This window comes from Podarcis melisellensis, assembly GCF_964234715.1.
Source record: "Podarcis melisellensis genome assembly, chromosome: Z".
NCBI lineage: Eukaryota > Metazoa > Chordata > Lepidosauria > Squamata > Lacertidae > Podarcis > Podarcis melisellensis.
The window spans coordinates 15,792,912-15,816,384 of NC_138547.1; the positions used below are offsets into that span (position 1 = coordinate 15,792,912).

Genomic DNA, 23,473 nt, shown 5'->3' on the forward strand with positions numbered 1-23,473 from the left:
CTGCTACATCTGGGCTGCTCTGACACAGAGCTTCTCCTCAAATTATTAGCACCCAGCAAAGAGTCCAAAAGGCACCCAGCAAAGAGTCCCAAAGGCGATCCTGCAACTTTGCAAAGGCAGCAGCGGTTCCTATTGTTACCAAGAAGCGGGTGTGTGTGGCAGCTCTCTACTGTAGGAGTGAAGAGCCTTTTAACTTTTTTCTGCCAAGGACTGCACCCAGCTACAAATAGCCAATCCATTTATTTTTTGCTGCCAAATTGAAAGTTACCTGCCGCTCTGAATGAAAATTAGTATGGCAACTGAGGGCCAAATGAAGGCATCTCAAGGGCAGGAAGTAGGGTTGCCATGAATTTGGTGTCAGGGAAGTGTGTGTGCCCCTCCCCACTCCCCAACCCAACCTGTCCTTTATTTTGTCCAACCTGTCCTGTATTTTGCCCGACCAAAGTGGCAAGCCTACCCGGAGATCTAATTAAAATTTAGTGAGACAACTGAGGGACAAATGAAGCCATCTCAAAAGAGGGTGACTCTTCACTCGGTGGCCCAGTTCAACTGAGTATGGCAAGGCCAAACAAAGGTATCCAAAGGGAGGGTAGATCTCAGCTCAAAAAGGCCAATTACAAATTAGCATGGCAACTAAAGGCCAAGCAAGGGTATCTCCTTTGAGATGCCCTTGCTTGGCCTTTAGTTGCCATGCTAATGGCTCAGAGAACTAGTTTAAAATTTACTATGCCTTGGCTCAGAGAACTAGTTTAAAATTTACGATGGCAACTGAGAGCCAAACAAAGGTAGTCGAGGGGAGGGTAGATATTAGCTTGGAGGCCTGATTTGAAGATAGCATGGCAATCAAGAGCCAAACAAAGATAGGGCAGGTGAATCTCAGCTCAGTCTAGCAATCATTCATCCCCTTAAGAAAGATAACAGTCATCTCTTCATGCAACACAATCACATTCCCGTAAATTGCAAGACTGTGTTGGTTTCTTCAAAAAGGGGAGAGGATTGGTTCATATTACCCATACAGAGTGATTCCTTTCCTAAGGAAAAGAGGCCTCACAATCAATCATCCAGGGACATATTCCCTTCAGCAGCCATTTGAAAAATACATAATCTGCTATTAGCCAGTCTTCTGAAAACAAGCTCATTAAAGCATCAGTGCTTAAAAACAGAGCACCCGTATTTGTCAACATGTCTCCGGAGTAGGGAATGGATTTAAACAGGCTGAGGCAGGGAAAGCGAGAGAGAGAAAGAGAGAGACGGGTAATCAGAGGTAAAGCACATGTTCTGCATGCAGAAGGCCTGAAGTCCCAACCCCATTGGCATCTCCAGGCAGAGTTAGGAAACTCTGGAGAGATGCTGCCAGTCAGTGTGGGCAATACCAAGCTAGATGGGCTAATGGTCTGATTCAGAAAATGACAGCTTCCTGTGTTCTGATTTAAACCTTTCAATCAGAATCTTACTTTAAGGGTAGCCCAGCAGTAAAGTATCTGCTTTATCCTACAGAAGGTCCCAGGTTCGATCTCGCCTGAAACCCAAGAGGAAGCTGCCTGCCAGATGGACCAACAGATTGATTCAGGATATGTTTTTGTTTAAATAAGCCCCTTATTCAGAGCCATGAAGACTAAGATATTAATTTTACAGAAGTGTTGTAGGTGAGTGATAGAGTATCTGCTTTGCATAAAGGTAAAGGGACCCCTGACCTTAGGTCTAGTTGTGACCTACTCTGGAGTTGTGGCGCTCATTTCACTTTACTGGCTGAGGGAGCCAGCGTACAGCTTCTGGGTCATGTGGCCAGCATGATTAAGCCGCTTCTGATGAACCAGAGCAGCACACAGAAACACCGTTTACCTTCCCGCCGGAGCAGTACCTATTTATCTACTTGCACCTTGATGTACTTTCAAATTTCTAGGTTGGCAGGAGCAGGGACCAAGCAACGGGAGCGCACCCCGTCGCAGGAATTCAAACCACTGACCTTCTGATCGGTAAGCTAGGCTCTGTGGTTTAGACCACAGCGCCACCCGCGTCCCTCTCCCAGTTCTTAGGGCTGCCAATATATATGTGCTTGAAAACACAAGGGCAATGAATACTTATTGCTGGGAACCAGGAGGGGAGAGAACTCTTGTGCTTGAATCCTGCTTGTGAGCTTCCCACTGGGCCATCTGGTGGGCCACTGTGAGAAGAGGATGCTGGGCTGGATCAAGCAGGGCATTTTTCTTCTTTTGTTTTTTGCATTCACACCCCATCTTCCTTCCAAGGAGTTTGATGTGGCATACATGGTTCTCCCCGCTCCCCATTTCATCCTCACAACAAACCTGTGAAGTAGATCAGGTTGAGAGGCGATGACTGTGACCCAAGGTCACACAATGAACTTCATGGCCAAGGGGGAGGATTTGAACCCTGGTCTCCCAGGTCATATTCAGACACGCTAACCATTACACCACACTGCCACTCACCCCTGCAGACTTGGTCTGGGGTAAAAAAAAAAAGTCTAGCCACCCTTGGAGACCATCCTATTCTGCTTTTGCCACATACAGAGGCAGAGGTGGCTGAGAATCAGGAATAAAACTTCTCACTTTCTGCACATTTGCAGAATCATGCCACGTCATTTTCTACGCAGGTCACAAAATTTTAGGTTTCCTCTGGCGCAATGTTTCATTTTGGTTTTGCCAGAACCAGGCAGGCAGAGACAAGGTCCTGACCTGCCTGCTGCCCACAGTGCATCAACTGACTTGATGCCAAAAGAGAGAGAAGATGCAAAGTGATTTGGTTCTATTTTAAAACCTGCCCTACCTCTGAGATCATGTGGCCAGAGCATGAAAGTCACCAGAAACAGCACAAGTCAAGGCTGATTTGCTCCCCCTTCCTAATTACAGGATTTGGTTCGTTCGTAACGCCAGGAAGCAAAACTGGCAGCATCAGGCGATTTGAAGCCTAGATGCTCAAGGGATGGACAGCACAGCATAAATAGTACAGAACTGCAAAGAGACCCAAAGCGTCATCTAGTCCAACCCCTGGAATCACAACATGAATGTGTCAATTATTATTAGCACTGTCACCTTGTGATTGCCTTTATTAATATTATGCCTTAAAGTGGAAAAACTAACTCAGAATTGTCTACACTGACTGGCAGCAGCTCTTTGGGGTTTCAGGTAAGGGACATTCCCAGTCCTACCTGGAGATGCCAATAACTGAACGTGGTACAAGATTCTAGATCTCATGCTTCTGAATAAAGGACTGATTTAAATAGGAGCATAGGAAGCTGCCTTATATGGAGTCGGATGCTTGGTTCATCTGTTTCAGTGCTATCCACACCTACTGCAGTGGCTCTCCAATGTGTCAGGCTGAAGACTTTCTGCAGCCCTACTTGGAGATGCTGGGGGTTGAACTCAGGACCTCCTTCATGCAAAGCAGATGCTCTACCACTGAGTGAAATGCCCTTGTCCAGAGATCCACCAGGTGCCAACTTTGCATTCTCCCCAGCACCAGGTTAAAACCTGGTTATTTATTCTTGCTTCCAAAGTCATGGTTAATCTCACTGTTGCATTTTTAAATGACCATTGCTTGGCTTTTAAAACTACTTCTGCTTTTTATCCACTCCTGACATTGCAGGTGGATGCATGTATTGTTTTAATTGTTAGGTGCCCCCCACTCTGAAACATTTGGAGAGGGGACGGGCTACAACAAGCATTTAAATAAAGCATTGAAAATAAAATCTTGCAGATGCACCGGTTCAGATTCCAAGTCACTATACGAACTACAGCCGGCTCTGGGATGAAGCCTCCGGTCTCAAATTTCTACGGCTCTTGTTACCTCTCTCTCCTTTCGCATGATAACTGCAATGTAATCGGGAAGCATGCCAGATATTTATTTTATTTTTTTCCTGAGTAGCAACACCACACAACCCCAAAAGCAACATAAAGATATTTGAAACCCGGCAGGGCTGCATTGAGCTTCCTATTCACATACACACAAACACTCATCCTGCTCATTAAGTGACTGTTGGCAACATACGGCCACACACCTTCTGTTCACCATATTGCAAGCTGCTAGAGCGAAAATGCGCATGTATAGATTTGTCACCTCTGGGGCGCGGCAAGGCTAAGCGAGAAACAGAGAAGGAGAGAGAACATTTTGATGCTTGAAAACAATAAAAGCCCCTCCAAAGCAGCTACTTCAGTAGTCCAAAGCTAAAGATGGAGAAACTGGAGGTGGGTCCAAGTCTACTGAGGAATGCAACACTGTTGTGCTGGGAAGCCTGGCGTTCTTTCAAGTTCCTAGTCCTCATTGTGAAATAAATTTATTTATTTAAGCCATGAAGCTCACTGGCTGACCTTGGGCCAGTTACTGAGTTGATCAGACAGCTGATGGTCTCTTCCAACTTACATCTTCCACTAAGTCAAACCTAGGAGTTAAACAGCTCTTGTTTCTCCCTTGAGATGCAGTGGCAGAGCTTTGTGCTCCAGCATCGGGCAGGCAGAGAGCAGGAGGGGGCGGGGCTCACGTCCTGTGGGCATGGTGCACTGCCCACAGGGGCATGGCACACGTCCTGGGGGTGTGGCGCCCAGCGCAGGCAGGGGGGCAGCCACGATGGTACCCCACCGGGATCGCGCTGCCGGGAGTGGTGCGCTCCCCCCCCACTCCTCTTCCTCTGCCAGTGTTGAGATGTTACCTTTAAAACTTTGGCAAGAAAGGAAGGTAACAGTTTTAATCCAGGCACCTATTAATTCCAGGATGGCATTCTCCATTACAGGTGCGATGATCATACTCTGCCAAAACAGATAAGGGGCTCTGTGCTGGTCATTGACCATAAAAATAAAGATTTGATTTAATAAGATCATAACAGAACGGAATTCAAGCGGGAGCTCTGTAGATACTGAACACACAAGTCCTGGTGAAAACAAGCTGTGCATCTGAGCCACGGGGAACCATCAGCAGTGACTCCCCCACTGATTGGGCACAGATATGAGGGATCAGGCAGTCCTTAATGTATCCCAGACCCAAGTAGTTAAGGGTCTTGTAAATTAAGGTTTCATATATCTCTTAAAGCTTAGGAAGGGAATGATATACACCAGGATATTATAGTGAAGCAGTGTGGTCTTGTGGTTGGTGTCTCAGACTAGAACCTGGGAGTCTGGGGTCCAAATATTCATGCGACTATGAAGTTCACCGATTGAAATTGGGCCAGTTGCCAACTCAGCCTAGCCTACTACACAAGGTTAATATGGAGATCAGGAGGGCCATGTACACCACTTTGAGCTCTGTTGTAAATACAATTAATTAATACAAGAACCTTGAACATGGCCGGGTAATGCATGGGCATTCGGAAAAAGCTTCTGAGCACTGGAGCTATGCTCTTATGTGCAGAACATCCCACTGGTAGACCATGCACCTGCCACGGGCATCAGAGCTGTCCCACCTCCCACTCTGGCAACCGTGGCCACCAAACGTCTCTCTTCCAAAAGCACATGAAATGTGGATCCGGCTTGCAACCCCCTTTTGCCAGTGATGATAGAATGCATTTTAGGTCAAAAGGCGGCGCTTCGGATGCACAATTTAGTCATTACCTCCCAATTACAGATGCAGGAAGCAGAATGCACTCAAGACAGTCTCATAAAAGGATGGCTTTGGAAAATGGCATTGTTTGTGCATTTCAAAATAGCTTATATAATAAGATTATAAGGACGATTCCCTTCCCTGCACTCTCAGCATATGTCCCAAATTAACTAGCATCTCCAGTAGGGCTGAGGGGTCCCTGCCTCCCCCCCAAAAAAAACCAAAACCAAACTGTGGAGAGCTGCAGCTGCCAACCAGTGCGTAAAGTGCTGAGCTAGGTGGACCAGTGACCTTACTCAGGATAACACAGGACCCATAGCTCAGTGGTGGAGCATCTGCTTGCATGTAGAATGTCCCAGCTATGAAAGAAGCAGCTTCCTGTGGAAGCCAGAATCATGAGGACTAGAATCTTGCTTTGTTTTTACGGGAAAGGCCATAGCTCAGTGGTCAAGCAACTGCATGCATAAGGTCCCAGGTTCAATCACTGGCATCTCCACTTAGGGCTAGGAAAAGACACACACTCTGCCTGAAACCCTGGTGAGCCCCTGGTGCCGGCCAGTGCAGACAGTACTGACTCCGGGTAAGACAATGCAACCAAGTGAGATTCCCAGCCGCTGATGGAGGAAAGCCTTGGCAAATGGGCTCCCATTCAAGAATGCGGGCTGGGAAGGGAGGGGGGTGCAAGCGCAGAAGGAGGCGCCACGTGTATCCCGATCGAAGCCTGCTTGGGCTACTCACCGCTGCAGAAGGTCTCGGCTGCCGCTGCCGGGAAACCTCGGCGTGGCTGGAGGAGGAGGAGGCCGCGCAGCGGAGTGGGGGGGGGGGGGACGCGCTGCGGCTCCGAATTGGCTCCGCTCCCAAAAGGCGACGCGCCAATCCGAATTCGCCCACTCCGCTTTCTAGGATCTGGGGTAGCGTGGGAGGCTTTCTCGCGAGTCAGGGGTGAAGCCGCTTCGGTAGTAAGAGCTGGACTGGGCTTAACTCCCCACCACCACCACCCCGCCACTCTGCAAGCGCGCTTCGCTGAGGATCGCGGCTTCCCCCGAGTGGCCCCTTAATTCGGGAGGAATTGAGTAAGCAAAGAGATAGGCTTTGTGGAATGATCAGCAGTAAGGTCCGCGGCAGTCAAACGGACTCCAGTCATAGTCAATGCGGATTTGATTTAGCAGTGCAGTCTTTTTAACACGGCTTATTCCGCAATAGATTTGCAGTGTTAAATTACCTGATTTGGTCTCCTTTTTTCTCTTTTATTGAAGAAGAACAGGGTGTATTTTAATGTCATCATCATCACAGAGGTGTCTGTGGAGGGGATATATTGACTGAAAATGTCTAGCAAACCAGATCGGTAGTTAGGTTCCTATTGAGAGTATTCGACAAGCCAACATGACAGTGATGCGGGATTGAGGATTGGAGTGATCATTCTGTGATACCATAGCAGTGGACAAAGATGTATTGTTACTTTTGAATAGATGTTTACTAAAAAATAAAATAAAATACCTGAGCAGTTCAGATCTCTCACCTGCCTCATCCCAAGGAGACGGTAGGACCCTAAGAAGAGAGGCAGAATGGTTCAGTGGTTAGAGCATGGGACTAGGACCTGGGAGACCTTGGGGACAGTTACTTTCTCTTGGCATATACTACCTTGCAGGGTTGTTGTGATGATGCAATGGGGAGGAAGGGGAATCGCAGGCACCACCTTGATCTCCTTGGAGGAAAGGTGGGATATGATTGCAATAAGTAAATAATCATAGAATCATAGAGTTGGAAGAGACCACAAGGGCCATCGAGTCCAACCCCCTGCCAATAAGAGCCTTGCAGCTGGATCAGGCCAAAGGGGGACCATCTAGGCCAGCAGCCTCTTCCCATAGATGCCCCAAAGGAAACAACACCACTGATTAGTATACAGTGGTACCTCAGGTTACAGACTCTTCAGGTTACAGACTCCGTTAACCCAGAAATAGTACCTCAGGTTAAGAACTTTGCTTCAGGATGAGAACAGAAATCGCATGGCGGCAGCGGGAGGACCCATTAGTTAAAGTGGTACCTCAGGTTAAGAACAGTTTCAGGTTAAGATCGGACCTCCAGAACGAATTAAGTTCTTAACCTGAGGTACCACTGTACTGCCTTTCTGTCAAAAACAATGCTCAAGGTGACTCATGGGGAAAAAAGAATAACATGAAGTTACAAAATGCAGCAACATTTTTTAAACGGTGCCTTTGTCATTCATAATAAGGACTAACAAAATAAAATAAAATAAATAAAATGACAGACAGACAGACAGCCCAATGAGGACTGAGTGTACTAAGTAGTCATTGATTATGAAGCACTTGTGAATGGGAGAATGGAAAACTGAACTGGGCATGTGGGAGAACTGACAGAATAGCATATATTGAAAGAGGGCATTTGGTTGACTGGTACCCTGAACAGGAACACCCACTGCAAGATTTTGTGGCAGGTCCCAACCATATCTCTCAAAGTACTCTTTGGGTGGGCAGCTGATGAGTTAGGGCAGTGCTGTTGAGCAGGAGCAGCTAAACGATGGGCTGGGCATATAGATATTCCTGCTTTGCAAAAGACTCTATGGCCCTTTGGGATCCTTCCAGCTCTAGAATTCTATGAATCTATGATCTCAAGGATCCATTTTAAAACCATGCCAGCTGGGCCTTCAGGGCAATACGCAAAGGCTGTTTTTGCTGCCCCCTGGTTTTTTTGAGAAGCGGTTCCTTTGCCCGTTGAAAGCCCCCTCCAGTCTCCAATCTGCAGACACACCATTGATCCACTCCTTGACTGGCAAGGCACAACCTCACAGGAGGGCTATTTTAAGATTGCCCCAGATGATTCAGTTCCAGACCACAGCAGCCAGAGACGCCTTCGGCAGCCCTTCCTGGCCTCCGGGAAGAAGCCAAGGACAACACTGGCAGAGTTCGCCTCTTTTGCAATGTTATTGTACCTCCAGGCATCCCAAAGACCTTCTGCTGCCTTAAGAGAAACTGTACTCTTTATATTGTCACCCCTTCCGCTGGGAACTGTCCCCCAGAACACTGGTGTGGCACAAACCCCTTTCCTCCATATCCCCCTTGCCCTAAATTTTAAATTAAGAACATAAGGAGAGCCTCCTGGGTCAGGCCATTGGCCGATCTGTTCTCACAGTGGCTGACCAGATGCCCCAATGTGAAACCCACAAGTAGGACCCGAGCATGAGAGCACTCTCCCTTCCTGTGGCTTCCAGCAACTGGTATCTGTGACTAGCAGTCACTGATAGCCCTCTCCTCTTCCGTGAATTTGTCTAATCCCCTTTTAAAGCCATCCAAGTTGGTAGCCCTAATTGGCACTTGCAGGAACAATTTTTGTAGTTTACCCATGTGCTGCATAGGAACATAGAGCTGGAAGGTATCACAAGGGTCATTTTGTCCCACCCCCAGCAATGCAGAAATCTTTTGCTCAGGGTAGGTCTCAAACTCACAACCCTGAGATTCAGTCTCATGCTCTACTGACTGAGCTATCCCAGGCTCATTAAAATAGGTAATGCCAAAGTAGAGACTTGAAGAAATGCTTTATTTTGTCTGTCCTGAGTCTTCAAACATTCAGCTTCTTTGGACACCCCCAAATCATGTATACAGTCATACCTCGGGTTAAATGTGCTTCAGGTTGAGTGTTTTCAGGTTACGCTCCACGGCGACCCGGAAGTAACAGAGTGCGTTTTGTCGCTCGCACATGCACACATGTTCAAAATGACATCACGCGCATGCACAGAAGCGGCGAATCACGACATGCAGACACGCGGACGTGGGTTGCGTTCACTTCAGGATGCAAACAGGGCTGTGGAATGGATCCCATTCGCATCCAGAGGTACCACTGTATAAGGAAGGAAGAAAAACTGCTCTCTGTCCACTTCCTGCATACCATGCATAATTTCAATCATGCCTCTTTCTCTAAACCAAGAAGGTCCCAAACACTGGAACATTTCCTCATTGGGTCACTCCATCCCCTTGACCATGTTTGTATTGACGATTTTCTTGGTTTACAGAAGTACATACACCATTTCTGCTTTCAGTTCATAGTGTCTTTCTACAGATCAAGTTATACTTGACGTGAGACTTTAATGTTGTATACAGTATCAGGTTGGGAGAGAAGAGAGGGCTGGAGGGGGGTGGAGAGAAGAGGGGTAGAATCATAGAAATGTAGAGTAGGAAGGGGCTCCAAGGGTCATCTAGTCCAACCGCCTTAATGGAGGAATCTCAACTAAAGCCTCCCTGACAGATGGCCATCCAACCTCTGTTAAAAACCTCCAAGGAAGGAGAGTCCGTCACCTCTTGTGGGAGTCTGTTCCACTGCTCTTACTGTCAGCTCTGACTGCCATAAGGTTTTTCCAAATGATTAGTCAGAATCTCCTTTCTTGCAACTTGAAGACATTGGTTGGAGTCCTACCCTCCACAGCAGGAGAAAATAAGCATGTTCCCTCCTCCTTTTAACAGCCCTTAAGATATTTAGAGATGGCTATCATATCTCCTCTCAGTCTCCTCTTTTCTAGGCTAAACATACCCAGCTCCTTCAAGCGCTCCTCATAAGGCTGAGTTTCCAGACCCTTGATCATCTTGGTTGCCCTCCTTGCACACCTTCCAGCTTGTCAACATCCCAGAATTGGACACAGTATTCCAAGTGTGGTCTGACTGAGGCAGAATAAAGTTATACTATTACTTCCCTTGATCTGGACACTATACTGCTGTTGATGAAGCCTAGAATAGCATTAGCTTTTTTTTTGCTGTTACATCACACTGTTGATGCATGTTAAGCTTGTGGTCCACCAAGACCCCTAGATCCTTTTCACATGTACTGCTGATAAGCCAGATGTCCCCCATCCTATATTTGTGCATCTGGATGGTTCTTCCTGTCTAAGTGAAAAACTTTATGTTTGTCCCTATTGAAATTCATTTTGTTAGCTTGAGCCCAGTTCTCCAATCCGTTAAGGTCATTTTGAATTCTGATTCTGTCTTCCACGGCATTAGCTACTCCTCCCAGTTTGGTGTCATCTGCAAATTTGATGACCATCCCCTCAATTCCTGCATTCAAGTCATTTATAAAGATGTTGAACAACAGCTGGCCCAGGACAGAACCCTATGGCACCCCACTTGTCATTTTTTGGCAAGATTATGAGGAACCATTAATGAGCACTCTTTGGGTTCGGTCAGTCAACCAGATACAAATCCACCAAATGGTTACCTTGTTCAACCTACATTTTATCAGCTTCCTCTCGAGAACATTCAGTATTATTTTACATAGTGCATGTGCAATGTTTCTGTGTCAGAGTAATGTGGGCAGGTTCTATTTTTTGTTGCTTTTTTATGAGCCTTTTCAAAGCTAGTCAAAGCTTGATTGTTAAGCTAATGAAGCTGCAGACCCAGCCCTGTCCTCTGTAGGTTTCTGCTCACATTAATGACACTATCTAAAGAGTAATATTCAACAGGTTCAACCCAAGGAGCAATTATGCTAATCTCAGATCCAAAGGACTGAGACCTCATACTGCTGTCGCGCGACTCCAGAGTAAAGTACATACATTTCCCTCCCTGATCAATTCTAACTTCTGGGAACGTCTAATGTCCTTCCTTGTAACTCAGTAATCAAGGCTCTTGTGAAATTTACCACCTGCCAATATCCTGACTCGTAATCTGAAGCATTTGACAGCCAGCTGTGTCATGTGTCATCTCATGACACAATGTGCCATCGCATTGTTGCGGTGACTCGTGACTCCAGGTGGGTGGCAGGCGGGTTAGAAAAAGCTTGTGGTGAGACGAGAAGCAAAAGTGGTGGAGAATGCAGGCCTCCTCTTACATTGAGTCTATCTAGCTCAGGATTGTCTATCTACACTGGGGTTGAGAAACATAAGAGCCACCTGCTGGGTAAAGGCCAGTGGCCCTCCTACTCCTGCATCCCCCTCTGTGTGGCCAATCAGATGCCTGTGGGAAACCCACAAGCAGGATTCAAGTGCAAGTACACCCTCCCCTCCTGTGGTTTCCAGCAACTAGTATTCAGAAGCATTGCTGCCTTCAACTATGGAGGCAGAGCAAAGCCATAATGACTAGTAGCCATCAATAGCCTTCTCCTTTAAAGCCATCCATGTTGGTGGCCATAACTGCCCCCTTTGAGAGCAGAGGAGCCAACTCCTAGCAACCGAGGTGCCTTCGCTCCCCCAATAAAATATTTGTGTCTATGCACTGTGTCTTTGCACTGCGTCATGTGATTATGTTGGGTATGGCTTCCGTGGGTCCCCCAATATTTTATTGGCACCCCTGAATGGGAGTGAGTTCCATAGCTTAACTACAGGCTGTGTAAATAAGCACGGGTGGCACTGGGGGTTAAACCACAGAGCCTAGGACTTGCCGATCAGAAGGTCGGCGGTTCGAATCCCCATGATGGAGTGAGCTCCTGTTGTTCGGTCCCAGCTCCTGCCAACCTAGCAGTTCAGAAGCACGTCAAAGTGCAAGTAGATAAATAGGTACCGCTCCGGCGGGAAGGTAAATGGCGTTTCCGTGCGCTGCTCTGGTTCACCAGAAGCGGCTTAGTCATGCTGGCCACATGACCCGGCTCCCTTGGCCAATAAAGTGAGATGAACGCCGCAGCCCCAGAGTCGGCCACGACTGGGCCTAATGGTCAGGGGTCCCTTTACCTTTATGTGCCCAGTCTCTTCTAACCTGTGGCCCTCTGGCCATTATCTAAATATCTAAGATCCAAGAAAATCAGGTGTCACTTCTTGTCACTCAAGCAGTTGAAGTCCTACTTTGTTTTTTCCTGTTCAGGAGGATCCAGTGGCCAGCCTGGGTGAGAAGGTCATCCCACCAGGACGTGAGAAGTCTGTTCTGTGATTTAATGAGGTGGAGCATAATGTATGCTGCCTTTTGCTCCTTGAAGGGAACACCTCTTAGATCAGAGGCGACTCTCTCTCTCTCTAATGTAGAACACCAGTTCCCATCAGCCCACCAGGCCTGATCCAGCAGGCACTTCTTACAATCTTATTTCCAAATGCAGAAATTCACCAAACAGGGCAGAAGGGAAGGTAAGAGAGAGAAGGGAAGGCGGGGGAGGTCCTTAACACTGCCACTGAAAAGAATTGATTAAAAACTGTGCTGCCCTAGTTCGGAATTATCTGACAGGCAGGAATACAGATGAAGATGCTTATCAGCCTGAAGGAAGGGAGGTGTGCCAAACATCTTGAAATGAGGGCATTTGAGGGGGGAGGAAGATATTACACCAAGGGATAATCAACACACAGATCGTCACAGAATGGTGAGCAACCCAGGACAGACTTAGTAGGATATACACACAAGCACAATTAAAAGGATAATAGAATAATGGAATTGTAAAGTTGGAAGGGAACCCTGAGGGTCATCTTGTCCAATGGAGGATGAGGCTATCAACAACTACTAGGCATGATCAAAAGATGTAAAGACCCTTCCTTCTACTAAATCAGTCCATTGGGGTCCACCCAGCTCACAGTGGCCAATCAGATGCCCCACTTGCAGGACCTGGGTGAAACAACAACTCTCCCCACTTGAGATTCCCAGAAAGTGGTGTTCAGAGACATATTGCCTCCGACAGTGGAGACAGAACGTAACAGCCCTGCTGGCCAATCTAGTTGAGAATCCTGTTCTCTCAGTAGCCACCCAGGTGGCCACAGGAAGCCCACAAGCAGGATTCAACCGCAATTGGATGCTTCCCTCCTGTGGTTTCCAGCAACTGGTATTCAAAAGCAGAGCAGAACCATTGTGGCTAGTGGCTATTAATATTCGTCTCTTCCATGCATTTGTCCAATCCTCTTTTAAAGCCATCCAAATTGGTGGTGACCACTGCCTCCAGGGGAGACAAGTTCCATTGTTTAACTATGCACTGAGTGAAGAAGGACTTTCTTTTATTTGTCCCCTGTGATGCTTTAGTGCAACCAAGAGGGAGTAAGAAAAAAAATCTGAGTCCAGAATCCAGTTTCTCACTGGCTGGACAGATGCTTGTGGAAGCCCACCAGCAGCGCCTAAAAAGAAAACCCCCTTCCTCATTTAACCACTCCCTGTACTGGCTATAGGATATATCAATATGAACCATGTCTCTCACAGCAGTTCAACCCAGCGCAGGAGGAAGTCAATTTTTAAATAAAGCAGCCCAGGAGAAAGTTTCCTAGTCATCAAGTCTTTTATTTTGTACATCTCTTCCATATCAGAAAAACCACATTACATAGAGAGAGAAAAGGTCCCCTGATTGGTATTGCCCCCTGCTCCCCTTTACAGAAATACTGCCATTTCATATATCTATTTTGATAAAAGGTTAAAAAACAACAACTTTAAAACATGAAGAGATTCATGAAGGAATACACAGATGTTTGAAGCACCCAATAAAATAAACCACACACCTTTATTTTTTTCTTTTTTTGAAAAAAGGATCTATTATTTTAACTTCTAAAAGTTCCAGCGGTGAAGGAACCTGTGACCTTCCAGATATTATCTGACTCCAACTCCCAGCAGCCAGCGAGGCCAATTATCCAGGGACAATGGGAGTTGTAGTCCAAAAACATCCGGAGGGGTACAGGTGTAGCCCATGTTACAAATAAATAAATAAATCAGGAATCATGCGGACCTATTTTCTGAGATTAACCAAGTCTCTTTGCTAAGCTACCCAACTGGTCCTCCAACTACACAGGTCTTCAGGTGTTTTAAAAAAGAAAGCAGGACTATCCCCTGGGTTGATGTGGATGGTGCAAGCTCCTTTTTTCAATGTGAGATGCCAAAATCTCCACTGGGAGTGAGGACACATCTGGTACGAGTGCTCACTGCAAGAAAACATAGGTTCCAGCACAATCACATAATAGGTTCTAGAGCAGTTGCACAATGGATTCCAGAGGGAGAAAGGAGGAACTGGGAGCGAGAGAAGCTGTTCCTTCTTCCTGCCCACCTTTAAAAAGGAATACTTTTTATTTTTAAAAAAGTGACACAGTCCTGGTTTTTTAAGCAGTGGGCTCATCATTTGAAGGGAAGACACTGGGTGGAGAAAACTCTCTCTTGGCTGCTTGTCCAAAAGATTTGGCTGTCAAGGAGAGGAGTGGGTGAAGCACATAGAGAGGAAGGCTGAGCTCATTTTAGGATGAAGATGAAACATCAGTTGGGAGGGGGGAGTCATCCACTCCCCCCCCCCCCGCAAAACAACCTGCCCATTTTTAAAAAACATCAATAGTATGATTCAGAGTCAACAACATTTAAAAGCGTCGGGTTTCGACGAGTGGAAGAGTGACTGACTGAACCCCCCATACTTGTATTTGCCAGCTCCTGTTCTGCTGCAGGCCAAGAAACACTTCCCACTCTCAGCCCAATGGAAAGCTCTTGTTCTTGCAATCTCTCCTCCGTTTACAGGCCAGCTGGACCCAAAGCCTTATAAAGCTTCAACCCAGAGCATCCAACTAAGTAATTGTGTTAGCAGAATGATTTCTACTTGTACAGTAGGACTTTCCCCTGCCTCCTCCTATAAAAGCTGTGCACTGTCCCCAGATTGGCGCCAGAGGATCAGGGGAATCTCTGTAACAGACTTAGGGGTGCATACTGTGGCGGTAGGGGGAGGATGTTCCAATGGACAAGGAAAAATCCTTCCCTGGTGGAACATTTGCATTAGCGCTATGCTACTGAGAGGTATGGGGTGCGTTTTTTTTGGGGGGGAGTGCTTTTTGTCCAGTTCCTTCCTTCATCCTGCAGGAAGGATGGATAGGTGGAAGACAAGGAAAGGAGTGGGATATGTGGAGATTGTAGTGTCAAAAGATGGCCTCTTCCTCAACTTCAACCCAAACTACTGACGTTGCCACTTCTAATGGGCTGACTGAAGTTGGGAGATTCTGGCTGGCCGAAGCAAGGTTGATGACTGCTGAATGAACCCTTAGTGGGCAAGCCATACCAGAGCTCAAGATGCTATGATCCTGGCCAGTTGCCCCACCAAATATCTGAGCGGCAGAGTTCAACACCAATGGCATCTTGAGGCTGATAGGGCTGTTCTTGTGGGAAGACAATACCCTGCCTCTCTTTGAGATAGCTTTGTGTGTCCTTCATGCAAACTCTGGGAGAGAGCACAACTTTGGATGAGCACAGAAGACACGTATTGACACTTCTGGACCTGCCAGCTGCTGTTTGAAGAGACCTCACTCACAGTAAACAAGAAGAAAGGCTCTTAGGACCTCATGGCTTCTGATTCCACAGCAGGTCACTTGTTGATCCCGCTCTTCCAGAAGCCAGCACATCTAAATGGTAGGATGCAGCTTTTTTTTAGCAACCCTTCAGACAAACTTATCTTCCTGACTGGAGACCCCAGGGGTCCCTCCAGCTGCCAGGTGAACAAACTCTCTCTCTGCTCACCCGCTTTGCCAGCTCACATTTGCTCTGCCCAAGGGCAATGCAATTTCCACGCATTATCCCCAAGCCAGCCAGGTGGAGAAGGGGGCATTGGGAGAGGAGGGAGAAGGGGTTTTTAGCCCACAATGCATAAGCAAAAAAAGAGAAAAGGCTGATGTTCTCTTCACAGAGTGAAGACAGAATTTCTGTTGTGAGGTCAGAGACCTGCTCGGGCTGTTTTCTCAATGCAATGAGAGATTTCTTGCACTGCTTGCGGATCACCCCATTTCACATATGAAAGCAAGCAGTAGGGATTCCTTTCTTGGGAGTATTCCCAAGAATTTGGAGAGCTCGGCTTCACCGATCCTCTAGCCAAGAAACCCTCTAGGAGCAGCTGTTCATGGATCACTCCTTATATGCAGTAATTTATTTGGGGCGGGGATTTGAAACCTGACCTCACCACTTTTCAGCAAAGGGGGAGAAGAAATAATAATAATAACAATAATAATAATAATTCAGTGAATATCCCCCCCACTCCATTGCACATATTCGGAACCCCTTGAGGGAACTGCATAGAGTCAAAATGGGACCCAGCTTTTTGGTCCACACCTTTAAAGAGGGTAGAAAGGAAGCCTTGGTCTCAAAAAAGGAAGAAAAAAGAAAGAAAACATTCCTATTCCTATCTGGAGGCAGAATTCCTATTTGCTCCCCATTCAAATGAAAAAGGGGGAGAGAAAAAGATGCCTAAACTCAGCACAACATTTACAAGTAAACCCCAAAAGATCTCCCCTGCGCCACACCCAACACCTTTAAAACCATTTTGTCAAATCTCCCCAGCACACACAAAAGGTTACACATTGCAGGGAGGGGTGCATGTCAGAAGGCATCATATAAAATATAGATATACATATATACTTTTACATATACAACTTTCACCAGGTTTTTTCACATTTGGAAGTTGTGTCCCAAAGAGCCAAATAGAACCGATGGTTCTATTTTCTTTCTCACAGTCAAGTTTCCGAAAGAAAGCAGGAGGAGCATTAAAAAACTTTAGCAAAAATGTTAAAAGGTTAAAAAAATTAAAACAAATCTGCCATCACCATAAAACAGGAGAGCTTCCTTGCAAGGCTCTAGAAGAGCAACAAATCCTCAGGACAAATGAATACGCAGGATTGTGATTCTCTCTCAATTTTGCACAGGATTTTGCCCCCACCCACCCCCGGCCGCCATTTCCCACTGCCCTATGTTCTCCAGTTCCCGTATCAGGAAACTCAACTCGCTCCCCTTCTGTTGAGGGAAGCAGAAAATCAATAAATTAAAGTTTATCTGAAAGTGCTGCCTTGTCCTAATTTTGGGGGTGGGGTGGGGGGCGCAGAAGGGAGAGAAGAGGAAACGGAGGTGGTGGTGAAAGTATTGACTCCATCATGCAGCACTCTCCCTCTCGCCTTGGGGCTCCGACGACGAGCCATTGACCACCTTCTTGACTTTCTTCATACCTTCCATGACCCCCGAAGTTGTCACCCTGTGGGGAGGAGGACAGCAGAAAAAAATCACTCAGAGATAAGGCAACACTTCAGTGCTGTTCTTGCCCCAACCAGGGCTGCATGGCGGGAAGTGCTCTTTCCCCCCCGCCCCCGCTGACAACCCATTCCTGGCTGCAAGAGAGATAATTTAGTTTAAAAAAGAAAAGAGTGCACATCAAAAAGATGTGGCAATCTGTGGGTTGCCATCAAAGGACTCACGGGCACACGTGCCACAAGTAAAAGCATTCCCTGCACCCCATTCCCCACCCCTTTCTCCCAGCTGGGGTTAGACTCAACGAAGCTGCTTTATTTATTTAAAAGCATTCCCCCCCCCCAAAAAAAAATATCTGAAAGCTGCGTACAGAAACAAACAATATATCATATATGTTAGAAAGGGGGTGGAAAGGGGGCAGGTCTCCAGCAAAAAAGACCTGGGAAATCTCACCTGCCATTGAACCCAATCTGTTTTGAAAATACACAATTTTGGCTTTAGCAGCCATCTCTGAAACGTAACCCCCACATAGGTTGCGGGCTTACTGCACTATTTTTATTATTAATTATTGGCTCTTCACCTTAAGGTCCCGCTCTAACCACTACACCATGCTGACTCTCATTTGTATGTTCTTGGTTCTCTGCAAAAATTACACATACCGCAGTTAGCTTCTGCAAGAACCACCCCACTTGTGGATTAGTCTATTACTCCACAAGACAACTTCTGTGGTTTCCGTTGCAATGGGCTAAACACAATGACACCTCTGGGAGTTGCAAGCCCAAAGAACTCATCATCATCCATCAACATCAGGCAGGAGTAGCCTTGGATTTGTTTTGAAAGCCACTCCTGTCAAGGCACTGCTCCTTTCAGCAAACAGAAGATCAGGCAAGAGTTCTCCAGGTCTTTAGGGGCAAAGACCGCCTGAATGAATTCTGGGTTGCATCCAATATCACCCCTTCTCATGAGTAGACCCACTGAAACAAATGACCATGACTAACTGAGGTACATTGATTTTAATGGGTCTACTCTGAGTAAAACTTTGTTGGCTGCAACTCTCTGTGCCTCCCCCCCACTGCATCCACATGGAATTACACCATATACACAATCCTGAAAAATAAATGAATAACTGGAATCTAAAGGTAAAGGAACCCCTGACCATTAGGTCCAGTCGTGACCGACTCTGGGGTTGCGGCGCTCATCTCGCTTTACTGGCCGAGGGAGCTGGCGTACAGCTTCCGGGTCATGTGGCCAGCATGACTAAGCCGCTTCTAGCAAACCAGAGCAGCGCACAGAAACGCCGTTTACCTTCCCAACTATTTATCTACTTGTACTTTGACGTGCTTTCGAACTGCTAGGTTGGCAGGAGCAGGGACTGAGCAACGGGAGCTCACCCCGTCATAGGGACTCGAACTGCCGACCTGCTGATCGGCAAGTCCTAGGCTCACAGTGCCACCCCCACCCCAACTGGAATCTATTTGACCCCAATATTTTGGACAGCAACCAGTGAGTGTGCTGTAGTGGTTAGAGTGTTGGTCTAAGACCTGGGAGATGAGGTTTCAAATCCCCACTCTCAACAAACCTCACAGGATTGTTGTAGGGATTAAATGAAGGAGAGGGCCTTCTCTGTGGCGGCACCTGAGTGGTAGAACTCTGTCCCCACAGAGGTGTGCCTGGCATCTTCACTGCATAGCTTCCAAAGGGTGCTGAAGATGCTGACCTCTTGACACTTGAAGTGTACGTTTCATGACCCACCTTATATTTGTCGTTATAAGTTGCTTTCAACTGTTTCTAATGTTGTGTTGCACCCCCTGCCACAAAGACACTCCCTGGAGACCTTAGGGTGAATGGTGAGCAATAAATGAATAATAATACTGATGATGAACATGTCAATGATCTTCAGTGCAATGACTAGGGAGGGCTGCACTGGAGGATTTCGGTCCTTGCTTCCACCACCTTCACAAGCAACAAATGTCCAAGCTTTAACACTCTATTTGCAGCTGGCTCAGCAGCCTTGGAAGAAAAATTCTAACAGGTCAGCAGTCCTGGGAGTTTAGATTTAAAGCTTTTGCAAGACATCTGCGGCATTCAGATGCCTAGAAGAATCATTCTCATCAGGGGACATAAAGCCAGCAAACAGACCTTTGATCCTGCTGACAGGGACACAGAGCATTTCACAGGACAATCATCCCAAAATTCTTTTGGGGAGTAAAGGTGTAAGACTTTAGCCACTGGACAAGAGTCAGGGGAAGGCTGAAACTGGAGCATGGAACACCACCTCCCACCTTTTTCAACCCAAGAGCCACATTTGCTTCAAGGCAGCTTTCGGAGGGCCACATGCAAGTGGTGGACAAGGCCAGAGCCAAAAGCAAGCAGAGCAAAGAATGCAAATTTTGTTTTCACACTGTAGGCTAGTCCCTTTGAAATGCTAAAGAGAGCCATTGAGATGCCAGGTGATTTGACAGGTGGGTGGCTCGACCCATCCATCAAATTCAGCCCCCTGCCTCACCCACAGGCCTGGCAATTTATTTTAGATATCTCATATGATTTATGTAACCACCTGATTGTAATAAAGCACTGAAGTGGTTTATGAAAGGTATAAAGCAATGAAACAATAAGCAAACAAAAACAACTGCTTAAAACATTTAAAGAAAAATGAAACCAACGTGAAGCTATAAAGCAGATTAAAACACATGTCAACGTTCTACATGTCAGAATAGGCTTGCTTTTAGAGATGCCAGAAAGAATAAAGTGAAGGCAGCTGCCAGGTGTCAATAGGCAGGGAGTTCCAAAGTGTGGGGTCTGCCACACTAAAAAATAGCTAGATAATGGATCTGGAACCATATATCTTGGGCAACATGAGTCAAGAACAAGTGCCACCCAAAACATCTAACGTGGGTATGAGAACCTGTGACCTAGGTCTTGTTCCAAGCTCCTATCATCCCTTGACATAGGCCCCACTTACTGGGGATGATAGGAGATGGAGATTTAACCACATCTGGAGCACCACAAGTTCCCCACTCCTGACCTAACAGGATACAGCAGATCATGGGACCACCCACTTTGTTAGGAGCTTCTGATTCAACACATCTCTCACCCAATTCCCCACCTTGCTGCTCCATGTAGGCCAGGCTGACTCCACAGGAGCTGGGCAAGAATCCCAATACGCAAAATACTCTCCGGATTGCCTAAAGTAGATTGTAGCAATGCTTCGCACATTGCTGCTGCAAATCCTTTCCCAGGTGGACCAACATTCAAAATCACCTGGGTTTGAATGAGGGATCATGTAAAGTTTGTCCCAGGTGGAGTCAGCTAAGATTTGGGTCATAATATACCAATTGTAACTGCTCCCTATTTATTGGTCTTCCTTTCTAGTAGAAGTCCTGCTCTACAAAAGTACCCTTTGGGTTTCAAATTATATATTAATTGTTGAAGTGGTGGGGAGGGAGGAATCATAAGTGACATTAAGGGATGCCCCCTTTCCTGCCATTTCTGCCACTGCTCCAGAGAACATTATGTACTGAAGGGTTTGAATTTTTGAAAGAGAGAGAGTTGGGACTGTATTAAACAGAAATGTTGAGATTGAATCAATGTCTAACATCGATTCTTCCAGATGCACCCAACAGCAACGAGAGTCACATAATATCTGTTGTAATCAGATTGCACCAAAATCAAGAGACAAATTGCAGAGTCCTAATTTATCTGTTCCCCCCCTTTAAAAAAAACTGTACTGTATAAAGCAATACTTAAAAACTTAATATAAATTATTACAAGGAAACAGGCCCCTTACACAGCTTCCATGTCCAAGACATCATCATCGTCCTGAGAGAGCTGCAAGTAGGGGTTGTCAGAGGCAGGCCGGAACTTGTACCCGGTGAGGACGAAGAACACCAAGGTGGCCATTTCATCCAGCAGCTGCAACAAAGAAGAGAGGGGCACTTGGAAAAGATTGCTAGGCAACAGGACGCCCACCCAAATGGGGGGCTCTTAGTTCATGGAGTCAGCTACTGCTGAAGTTACGATCACATGTGCTTACATATGAAGCAACTCTAATCCAAGTGAAACCATTGTTCCGTCTAGCCTAGCACAGGTATGAAAAGCTGGTTAGTTTCAGTGGGTCTGTCCTGAGTAGAACATGTCCTTGGGGATCCTGCCATCTTCCATTCTGTGGACATGACCAAGCCAGCATAGACGTCACTGAGAAAGGGGTGTGAGCATGTTGGGAATGTGGGCTTGGGAGAGCACATCTTTGTTTGAAACTGTCCTGCCATGTGATGCCCAAAATCTTCCTGATGCAGCGTTTGTGGAATGCAATGGGGCATCGAGGCATTGCTCCTGGCGGTTGTAAGCTTACCAAAACTCACTTCCATAAAGCTATAGGTAAGGTGTCCAAGAATAAGCCATCATATTGAACGGTGCCACACATGTTCTTGTAGGAGGACACAATCATCTTGTGGAGCTAAGGTGGGCATTCTATCTTGTGCCACAGTGTGAGTCCTTTTTGGCTGATGAGGTCAAAGGCCTTCATCAGGTCTATGAAGGCGATGCACAACAGGCATCTCTGCTCTTTTCTCCTGCTGCTGACACAGTGAGAAAATCGTGTCAGCTGCTGACCTCTGAGCTCTAAAGCTGCATAATGACCCAGGACAGACCCTGTCAGTGAGTGACTGTAATCTGTTGAGAACTACAAGGCTTTTCCCAGAGGACAAAGCAAAGTAAAGGGTCACAATGATGGAGTTGTGTATGATTTGTGGCATGGATCCTTGCCCCCAACATTGGAAGAGGCGGCCATGGAGGTGTCATGAGAGAGGAATTGAGGTTGGCTTTCAGCACTTCTGTTGGGAATCCTTCCTGTCCTGGGGCTTTACCACATGCCTGAGAGTTGATGGTCTCTTCAGCTTGACAAGGGAGGGAGAGACGTCCAGCTCTTCCAAGACAGGCAGGGTCAGGGTGCCGTCGATTGCTGTGTGAGTGGCCACATTTCCCCACCAGTACAATTCTAGATAGTGCTCTGCCCATCACTTCATCTGCTTGCTGTGGTCTGTGATGATCTCTCCTGGAAAGGTTTTCAAAGGTGCAGTTTTTCCTGACCATTGGTTCAAAGGCTTTCCATCATGCCTCCGTACATTTTGCAAGTGTTGCCATCGTCAGCAGTGAATTGGATGCTCTGACACAGCTTTATCAGATGCAGTCCATTAAAAATTTATGCTCCAATCGTAGTGTGATTTGTATATCTACTATATGTTTTGGAAAGTTGCCTGCCTATTTGCTATGCATTTGGACACCTCTTAAGATACTGTAAGCAAATTTTACATGATGGTTCCCAAGACCAACAAACAGGTTTTCATCTATGTCCTGATAAAATTAGACACTATTTTTAATCGAGATGGTGGACCAAACCAATTTCAAAACTACAACAATTCTCTTTTTTGTTTCTTAGACTTTCCAGGTATGAGGCTGTTACCCTTAAGTATTTTTATTATTATTATCTCTATTGGTTTATGGGTAGTTTTCATTTATTTTTTTCCCAATTTAAGGCTTGCTTTTCTTGCTGATGTTCCCACCCCCTTTCCCCATAATCTCTCCCTGACCCTTTCTGTGTTCTCAATTAATGTCTGAAGGGCATTTCTTGAATGTGTGTGTTCTGAGATCAATAAAGCAATTACTTTTCAGTCCTAGCGTATAATAACCTGCAGGAAGAAAAAAAAACTGGGGAAAGAGTGGGCGGGGGAAACCAACATTTCAGGAAGGGGGGGGGGAGCATCAGGCTTGAAATATTGGCTACCAGTGCCAAAGCTTAAGAATAGGTTTCCATGATAGATTTATGTTATGTTACAGCTTTGAAAGAAGCATGCTGAAGTGGGGGGTGGGGTACCTGGTACAGCCACTTCCACTGGAATGGAACGGCGATCTTGATGAGAATAGCAATGATCCGCGTGAAGTAAATGTAGCACACGATCTGTGAGCAGAGGGAGAGGATCAGTGTTAGCAGTCAGAACGACGGAGACACAGCCCTTGAGAGACTCACGCCCCACCAATAAATCAAAATCTCGCCAGGGATT

General features: G+C 46.4%; 2 protein-coding genes across 4 annotated transcripts in view; both read right to left on the reverse strand.

Moving 5' to 3' along the window:
* The window catches only part of NCS1 (neuronal calcium sensor 1), a 57,163-nt gene extending 50,628 nt beyond the window's left edge, over nt 1-6,535 (reverse strand). For both annotated transcript variants that reach the window (XM_081896826.1, XM_081896825.1), the window contains exon 1: nt 6,286-6,535. The gene's annotated coding sequence lies outside the window, so the exon portion shown is untranslated. The remainder of the gene's footprint in view (nt 1-6,285) is intronic.
* A 7,171-nt stretch (nt 6,536-13,706) lies between these two features.
* Nucleotides 13,707-23,473, reverse strand: part of GPR107 (G protein-coupled receptor 107) — a 49,540-nt gene continuing 39,773 nt past the window's right edge. Inside the window, exons 16-18 of one of the 2 annotated variants that reach the window (XM_081897102.1) lie at nt 23,287-23,370; nt 21,202-21,326; nt 13,707-17,421 (exon numbers count right to left, since the gene is read on the reverse strand). In XM_081897102.1, coding sequence (XP_081753228.1) covers nt 17,322-17,421; nt 21,202-21,326; nt 23,287-23,370 — 309 coding nt within the window. In that variant the 3' untranslated portion in view covers nt 13,707-17,321. The remainder of the gene's footprint in view (nt 17,422-21,201; nt 21,327-23,286; nt 23,371-23,473) is intronic. The other variant, XR_014164668.1, reaches the window with a different exon arrangement.